The sequence below is a fragment of the Triticum dicoccoides genome, chromosome 3A (genome assembly GCF_002162155.2).
Source record: "Triticum dicoccoides isolate Atlit2015 ecotype Zavitan chromosome 3A, WEW_v2.0, whole genome shotgun sequence".
Lineage (NCBI taxonomy): Eukaryota > Viridiplantae > Streptophyta > Magnoliopsida > Poales > Poaceae > Triticum > Triticum dicoccoides.
The window spans coordinates 655,810,221-655,820,006 of record NC_041384.1 but is presented as its reverse complement, the minus strand read 5'-3'; the positions used below and the strand labels follow the sequence as shown (position 1 = coordinate 655,820,006).

The following is a 9,786-nucleotide window of genomic DNA, read 5'->3' as shown; positions in this document are numbered from 1 at the left end:
ACGCAAATCGTCGTGGCCGCCACACGCAACATATACAACACAATGTTTGGTGAGGAGGACCTCTTCTCTTAGATCATCAGGACGACCTCTTCCAACTTGTTCTCGCTAATCATTCCTATAAAATAATATGAACAGCCTCGTGCAGCAAAGGAAAGCTGCGCGCGCGGTAGGCGGTAGGCGACGTACGGCAGTGCTAATACTCAAGTTGACAACGGCATGGAACATGTCAAACACGCTTCCACAAAATCCTGCAAAATGGCTAGGCTATATATAGCTTACAAACCGTTCTGGTTTCCCTCACATCCACCTTCTACGATATTCCTTCATTCCCTTCTAGCAGCTAGCTTGCCAATCCATCCCTCAGTGGCAAATTGAGCAGCTTAATTCTAGCCTTCTCCTTCTGAACGTGCAGTGGTGCACATGGCGGCTTTCTCTTGCTTCCCGTTAGCTGCTCGCTGCTGCCTCTTGCTCACGGCAGCGCTAGTCCTAGCGCTGAGCCATGGAGCCCACGGTTATGGCGATGTAGGTGCCGGGTTGAGTTCGTCCTTCTACGACGACTCATGCCCCAGTGCGCGCGACATTGTTCGGCGCGTCATCCAGAACGCCCGCGTCGTGGACGCGCGCATCCCAGCCAGCCTCATCCGGCTCCACTTCCATGATTGCTTTGTTCAGGGTTGTGACGGCTCGCTTTTGCTGGACAATGACCTCCCGGCGATCATGACCGAGAAGGAGGTCCTTGCCAACGACAGGTCAGCACGCGGGTTTAAGGTGGTCGACAGCATCAAGCGTGCACTGGAGAACGCATGCCCTGGCATCGTCTCCTGCGCCGACATCCTCGCACTCGCCTCCGAGATCTCCGTCGAGCTGGCTGGAGGGCCACGCTGGAGTGTGCCGCTTGGCCGCCGTGATGGCACAACCACCAACATCGAGAGCGCCAAAAATCTACCGAGCCCCTTCGACTCTCTGGAGATGCTCCAGGAGAAGTTCAGAAACTTGGGCCTCGACGACACTGACCTTGTCGCCCTCCAAGGAGCACACACCTTTGGGCGGGCGCAATGCCAGTTCACGCAGCGGAACTGCAGCGCTGGGCAGGACGAGGAGACGCTGGCGAATCTCGACACAATCACCCCTGACGTCTTCGACAACAAGTACTACGGCAACCTCTTGCGTGGCCGCGCCCCTCTCCCTTCGGACCAGGTAATGTTGTCTGATCCCGTTGCCGCCGCGACCACCGCACGGATCGTTCGTAGGTTCTCCGGAAGCGAGAAGGACTTCTTCAAGAATTTCGCGGCCTCGATGGTCAAAATGGGGAACATAAGCCCGCTCACCGGAAGGGCCGGGGAGATTAGGAACAACTGCCGGAGGGTGAACAGAAAACCCTATCGATGAATGGGATTGATGTTACGACTTGTGAACTCGTTGTCCTTGTGTAAATAATTCTTTTATTTCATTCCAACTGTAAAGTATTTTCTTATTATTTTGTTTTGGAAATAAATGTAAATGTTCATCATGTGATTGTTGCAAACCAATATTTTTGGAGTGTTACAAGAAAACGGGACGTATTTCATGTACAAACCGAACACTCTTCGACGAAGTATGAGGATTTCAAACAGAAAGTGTGGACTTGATCCAGAACTCAATTTTTTGCACCATTTTCTCTTTAAACTTTTTTATGTTTAATACACACCATGCAAAATCAAAAAAAGACTTTCCACGGACAAAATGGGCACATGCCTCTTTTTCCCACCATACATACAAAATTTTAAAAGACTTTCCGTGGAATTGCTAGTAAGTATTCTAAATCAAAACTGTTGCTTGTTGAAGACTTTCCGTGTATAAAATAGAAGCTAAAAGTCCCTCGTTGTCTAAAGAAAATAAAGAAATGGGAGAAAGTTAGAACATGTTGATTGATTGATGATGTGGACAGGTTGTATGTCAAGAGAAATAATGTATTAGGAGTATAATAGATGTAAGGATCACACAATGTGGCCGATCCGGTCTCAGCCCATTCCTGGCAAGTGGCAACTACAAAGTCACGATATATCACATGTTGATTAAGGAAAATCAAACTCTGTCTGACGCAATCCGTCGCCGCCGCCACACGCAGCATATGCAACACAATATTTCGTTAGGAGGACCTCTTCTCTTAGATCATCAGAACGGCCTTTTCTAATTTGTTCGCGCTAATCGTATATGTATATAGTAAAATAATATAAGCAGCGGTAGGTAGCAGGCGATGTACCGCAGTGCTAATACTCAAGTTCACAATGGCATGTCAAACGCGCTTCCACAAAAAGTTTCTAACTCTTTTTATCATGTCCGTCTTTAAAACTCTTAAAAAAAATTGCAAAGAAATTATTGACACGATGTCACAATTTTGATGGGGTGACGAGGACTATCAAAAGAGAATATATTGGATGCTGTGATGGAAGATGTGTGCTCCAAAAGATCAAGGAGGTATGGCCTTCCGAGATATACACTGTTTCAACATGGCATTATTTGCTAAGCAAGCATGACGTCTTCTTGATAATCCCGATTCTTTATGTGCCACTATCTTGAGAGATAAGTATTTCCCTATCGGCGATTGATGGATGCAAGTTTAAGGAAGTGATCCTCTTTTACTTGGCAAAGCATTATGGCGGGAGTCAACTGCTTGAGAAATAATTATATCTGGCGAGTTGAAAATGAAAAAAATATCAATATTTGGAGAGATGCATGGATCCTGAATTGTGCGAATAGAAAAATTATTACTCCTAGAAGATGGCACCTCCTGTCAAAGGTTGCTAATCTTATTGATCCAGTCACGAATTGTTGGGATGGAGATTTGGCGAGATAGACGTTCTGGCCAATTGATGCACAATGGTTCCTCGCGGTTCCCCTCCCTATGCATAATATATTGGATTTCATTGCATGGAGCTATACAAAAAATGATGTGTTCACTGTTTGATCAACTTATTTGGAGGAACGGAACCAACAACATGGGAGGACATTGCAATATACTAATGATATATGGGCCGAATCAGTATTAATCTTATCTGGGGTGAGATTTGAAAATTATCGTGTCCGGAAAAGGTAAAGTTTTTATTTGACGTGTGTTGCATGGAACTCTACTGCGTCGAATTACGCTTGCCAATAGACACATGAAAGTTTCACCCATCTGCCCATCATGCTCGAATGGGAAGATACAAAACATGTATTGTTTTTGTGGCAGAAGGTAAAAGAGGTTTGGGGTAAGTTGGGGATGTGCGAGGCAATTAAAGAACTTGTATTATTGATCGTAGGTTGAGGCAGTTCTTGAATTCTTACTTCATATGCCACACCAATAACTGTCTATATTGGGTTTCTAGAATGCACGTGAATTAATCGCATAACCGCTTGGTACTTATGGTGCGATAGACGCATGTTGGTTTAAGAAGAAAAGTCTCAATATGTATACCAGATTTCGACATGGGTTCGTGATATGACGACATAATGTTTTGCTCACTCCCCTTGTGCGACTAGTAAAAAAGAAGGATGGAGTATACCACCTATGGTTTTTAAGCTGAATGTTGATGCTTCTTTTCATCATGATTTGCTCAGGGGCATGGCTGGGGTTGTCCTCAAAAATGACAAAGGAAAATTCATTGTTAGCAGAAACTAGGAGATCGATTGGTGTGCTTATGTACTGAGGGCAGAAGCAATGGCTCTTAGGTTTGGCTTTATTCTTGCATTAAAGACGGGATGTAATCGTCTTGTTATTAACTCTGATAATATGAAAGTCATTGCCACAATGAAGAATGAAGGACAACTTGCGGGAGTGGTGGCAGTCTGCGATGATTGCTAATTCATGGCATGTGATTTTCCTTTGACTAGATTTAAACATTGTAATAGGGTAGCTAATAAGGTTGCTCATAAACTTGCTAGGCTAGTGAAATTTTTGCAACTAGGGATTGGTTTGAGAAGTCTATGGAGAATATTGTACCTCTTCTTATTGTAATCATTATCTCTACTTCTAATGGGCCAGTTAGTTGAATAGTCCCACCTCTTTTGTCTGGGTTTTTTCGTCTCCCTTTCCACCATCCCTTATCACCGGCTTATAGTCTATGGATATACATACAGTTAGTTGAAGCATTTATGAGAGGGGATGGAGTGGCGGCTGCGTGGCAAAGTCGACCCGACCAGGTGCGACAGCAGATGGAGCGGCGGCTGCACAGACAAACTCGTGGAGGTGTCCGTATGCACCCTGATTTTGAGCCTGGGAGGATCCTCGCTCTGCTTTGTCCTCAAGTTAGATTGTCTACTTCGTGTTGTGCTCTCGAGTGATGCACTAATGCATGTTTGATTCCTTACCTTTTCTTTTTCTTTCCCTATCAATTAGTACGGTTCTTAGCTGATTGCATGATTAGGATTTAACACTATATCCTAAGAAGAAAATTAATGAAGGAACAGATTGCTCTGCTCCAGTTCGGTGGTAGCGGAAGAGAGGCAATCATGGGGGTGACAGACGCAATGGCTTGAGCATGCAGGTAACCGCACGACAGATGGTCATCCCCAAGTTTCTACGGCTGAGTTTGGTGGTTGCTCCAGTTACCTCCCGGACATTGCTTTAAATCATCAAAGCTGAACGTCGTTCCTTGTCATAGAGGAGGTCAGTACATCAAATCACCCCTAGGCTCCATTACTTCTCATTTGCATATCTTAGGAGATTGGTATGTTTCTTACTTGTCCTTTCAATTCGTTTTTTACCTCCCCCCCTATGCTTGTAGGATGATTGTACGACATATCTGTTAGAATAGCCAATCATCCTAAAATTTTCTTATATAAATGGTGCATATAGGATTATGTTCTTCTCCTTTTTGCTAAAATTATTAAGAACTAATGTTTAAATTAGTTCAACCGATTGTGTTACTTGTAAGTAATATATACCTATCACATTTTAGAAGCTTCTTTCTTTACGTAAAGATTTCACTAGGATGCTAACATAGTAGGGGTCATACTATGATTTCTTTAGCATTGCTTGATTTGGCCATATGGTTTTCAACTGTTTGATCTTGCATTGACTATAAACCCTGCTCATTGTGGATTCGTTCAAAGCAAAGATGCTAGATAAGTAGTTACTATATTCTGTGTGGGGTAGAAAATTAATTTATGTATGATAATATATCTCATGCTATCAATTTAAGTGTCTGTTTCTACTCTTGGTGCTACTATTTTGATATCCAGTATCACTCGGGCATTGTAACACACTTCACTCAGATGATTTTGTCGACAGAAAATTTGAAGCTCCATGATTTGGGCGAGAGGATTTGTGCAAGAAATTATGTACGTCTTCAAGTTTTGCATCTCAATTTTAGTACTTGTGTTGAACAGGCGAAAGCTTGAAATTCGCTTCAGAGACGGAACTCATAAATATAGAAGAGTAACACCTACACAAAATCAAATCTGATTAGAGAAGCGGATTGTAGCTTTTTCCCGAGTGCCCAATGCAGATGACTATTGTTGACGATTCCACTCGCTTGCCTTATTTTTAAAGATCACATGTGCAATGCAACAATGCAAAGGGAATATCTTGGGGGAATAAGACATATTTGTGGGGTTGAAGGAGCACATGAAGGTAGATATTTTGGCCAGGTCAGAAATTGAAATGCATGCTTGGAGAAACATGTTTAGAGAAAAGCGAGAGATAGACAAGAACTATTTGTCACAACATAATCATAAGCATGGGGTGTACACACTACATATAATGATATTTTGATATATGTTTCCATATATACGTTTATTCTTCGATGACAACACACGGGCATTCAATTAGATGAAGCTTACTTGGATTAGGAATAAATGAAGAAGGTGACATGGTTGAGTTGTTTTTGTACCGTTTGGGACGATAAAACAACGACATGGAAGCTACATGCGGTCAAAGGGGCGATAGATTGAGAGGATGATAGATGACAAATTCAACGGGAAAGAGTGGCTAGAGGGGTGTGTGGTGTTTGTAAGAATAGAGAGAAGAAGATGCTTGTATTTGTGTTACCGGGACTAAAGGCCCTCCACGTGGCCACTGCCTGGAGATCCACCTTAATTTAGTCCTAGTTGGTAACACCACCCGATACTAAAGGAAATTTTATGATTCTTTTTTTCGAATTTTTTTATTTTCAAATTTCTGAATTATTTTAACCTCTAATCTCTAATCACCTCTCATCATTGCTCAATTTAACGTATAATCTCTAATCATCCCTCATCATTCCAAATCATCTAACTTCCCGGACGGTCACCCATCCTCTCACTATTCCAGCCTGAGCACGCTTAACTTCCGGGTTCTATTCTCCCTCGTTTCCAAGTCTGCACTTGTTGTTTTCCTGACAATAGTAAGATGTCAATCCTATTAACCCTCAGGAATTTAGCTTGAGCATGAAGTCACACATTTCACTGTTTGAGTTTGAAACTATTGTTCTAAAAAACAATTATTATTTAGTAACACTAATATTTCTTGAATAAGTAGTTTGACCACAGTTTGACCATACTTTGACCACAGTTAGACCAATGTTTGACCAGATTTGACCAGAATTCAAAAAAACTGAAATAATTATTTAGTAACACTAATATTTCTTGAATAAGTAGTTTGACCATAGTTTGACCACAGCTTGACCAGATTTGACCAAAATTCAAAAAACTGAAATAATTATTTAGTAACACTAATATTCTTGAATAATTATCTAGTAACACTAATACTTCTTGAATAAGTAGTTTGACCATATTTAACAAAAATTCAAAAAAAACTGAAATTTGAGCATAACTTTTTTTCCTTTTAGAATTTGAGGATTCTAAAAATTTGCAAATAGGCCATAGGCCGTCAAAATTGGATGTGGATTTTCGTGCTGAACATTTTGATATATTATATGTTTTTTTCTGACATCGTATGCAAAAGTTATAGCCGTTTTACATTTTCCCTGCACTTTTTGCAAAACATGTTCAAATTTAAGTTTTTAAATTTTCCTAACTAGTAGATGTGGTAACATAACTACATCTCGAAGGATTTTAACTTTTGAAGTTTTTATCGTTTTCTTTTGCTTTTTACAAAACTGAAAAAGCGATACACCGGGGGGGTTAGGATTTGAAAATTGCACCATTAGTACCGGTTCGTGGCACGAACCGGTACTAAAGTTTAATATCGCGAATCTTTTAGATAAGCCTCTTAAGAAGTTGGAGGGCCTAGTATACGGCGATTTCTCTTTTGATAAGCCTCTTAAGTAGTTCAACACCCTGAACAGTGGACCTAGACTATATATAGCTTCCATACCATTCGGTTTTCCCTCACATCCATCTCTGCAATATTCCTTCATTCCCTTCTAGCAGCTAACTTGCCAATCTATCCATCAGTGGAAAATTAAGCAGCTTAATTCTAGCCTCCCCCTTTTGAACGTGTAGCAGGGCACATGCACTAGTGCAGAACCGGGCAATAGCACCGGTTCGTAAGGCCCTTTAGTGTCGGTTCGGTAACCGGCACTAAATTTTAGGCACTAAAGGCCCCCCCCCTTTAGTACCGGTTCAACACGAACCGGTGCTAAAGGGCAACCACGTGGCACGAGCCAGCTCCGTGGGCGCGTAGGACATTAGTACCGGTTGGTAACACCAACCGGTACTAAATGTTTGGGTGTGTTTTGGTTTTATTTTTTATTTTTACTTTAATTTTGTGTTTTCAATTTAATTTAGTGATTGTTTTACATTCTAATGAGTTGTTAAATCATTAGGTGATTAGTTTGACTGGATGCGTGGATCCTAGCTAAGTCATCAAGTATATGTCATATCCATATTATATATACTTGATCACCTACTTAAGTGATCGAGGTAATATATATGGATATGGCATATACTTGATCACTTAGCTAGAATCCATCCAGTTGAAACTAATATGCAATTTCTTTCATAAATGATATAATAACTCATCATCATATTAATTAATATAAAAACTCTTGCATCATATATATCATCACCAACGGTTTTCATAGCAAAGATATCATCGAGTTCAACATGGTAATGATATTATAAGCGTTCATAACACCACAAAAGCAAATCACTCTTTGATATTAAGTTCAGGACGAAGAACACGGACATGAGAGGACAAGTACTAAGAGCATGAACTAGCTAATTAATCACTCCTACTGCTCTCTCTCTCTCTCTCAGGTAAAATAGCATAGAACATGTATAGCTTTGTTGATTCATCATATTGGAGCATGCAGATGAACCTGTCTCCTAATCGTGGGTTGCGCTTCTGATTGCTGCCCCCTAGTACTTCTCTGTGATCGTTCACAATTTTGCTCCAGTCTTTTACTATTAAGCATTCCTCACTATTAGAAATCCTGAATGCACTAAAGTGCATTGTAGGATATCTTGGCCGTAAGCTAACAATATTCATGGTACCTTTAGTCTCGATCCAATCAGGCACAACATTCATCGGGAGTCCCTGTTGAAGAACATCGTATAGTAATATACTTAGTAATGAAGTTTAGCTTAAAAAAATAATGTATGCAAAAGATGCACTGAGGAGAAATAGTAGAAATCTTACCATTTTTCCTAAATATATGTGACAGTAGTTCAGTACGAACACTATTGGTCGCACATTTTGAGTACTAACATTTCTAAGTGCAGGAAAGAAATTTGTCTTGACAGCATCAAGATCCTCAAGCCATGAAACATAATGACTTGTCTCCTCGCAGTTTAGTTCAGCCCCGGGACAGTGGACGGTCCTGTCTACCAAGCATCGGACATGTTTGCTTGATTGGAAGTAAGCTGTCAATATAAATTGAGATCTATTAATTATTCAACTGGTTCAAATAATCTCATATCAAAGACATAAATATGGTTGAGAAACTCACATAATGGTAGAACTGGAGGCGTCTGCACATCGACCTAGATGTCTCTATTACCTTCAATATCATCTTCCGGACGAATATCAAAGGTGATAACCATATCAGGCTCAAATGCACAAGCCTTGCATAGTGCTTGCCAAGTTTTGCATTCAAAATAGGTGTATGTGTCTGCATTGTATAATTTGACGTTGAAGTTATAACCATGCTCGGTCTTCAAGTAAACTCTTTTTATCTCCATAGCTTCGTTAGGACTGAAACCTATCTTATCCAAGACAAAAATTCTTGCATTGCAAGGGATACGCTAGTAGAATAGTGAAAAATTAAAATTAAAAGTTGAAGCAAATGAAGCATAAGTCATGCTTAATTACGAAAAAAGACTTGTCGTTATGACTTACTGTATCCACTTTGAAGTTCTCATCCAGCTTGATGCTGAAGCGTCTATCATCAACTAGAAAATTTCTGCCGCACAGGCCGCTCTGGTCTTCGCAGTATTCGCACATAATGAAATCGTGTTCGTCGTCAGACGACATTCCTATGTTCATAGGTGAAACATTAAACACTTATTAGTTCTATTAATTCAACTAATTCTATTAATTCAACTAATTCTATTAATTCAACTAGTTCAACTAATTAGTTGAACTAATTCAACTAAGCACTTACGAAAAATATACCTAATTAATTGAACTAATTTAACTAACTAGTTCAACTAATTAATTCAACTAAACTAGTTCTATTAATTTTCTTACTAAAAATAAGGTAGCTAGTTCTATATAATAAAATGTTACTTAGATAATGAAATCTCATATAACTAAATTAAATATATATCTAACATATAATTTATATCTAATTCATCTAACATTTGACATTAATATCTAACATATGTTCATATATAGGTGAAACATTAAACACTTACTAGTTTTATTAATTCAACTAAATAAAC

The 9,786-nt window shown here is 39.9% G+C and overlaps 1 protein-coding gene across 1 annotated transcript; it reads left to right on the top strand.

Moving 5' to 3' along the window:
- The first annotated feature begins 323 nt into the window (after positions 1 to 323).
- Positions 324 to 1,525, top strand: LOC119269988 (peroxidase 2-like). The gene has a single exon (XM_037551928.1). It carries the CDS (start codon positions 421 to 423, stop codon positions 1,387 to 1,389), a length of 969 nt encoding a protein of 322 aa, XP_037407825.1. The 5' UTR covers positions 324 to 420; the 3' UTR covers positions 1,390 to 1,525.
- The last annotated feature ends 8,261 nt before the right edge of the window (positions 1,526 to 9,786 follow it).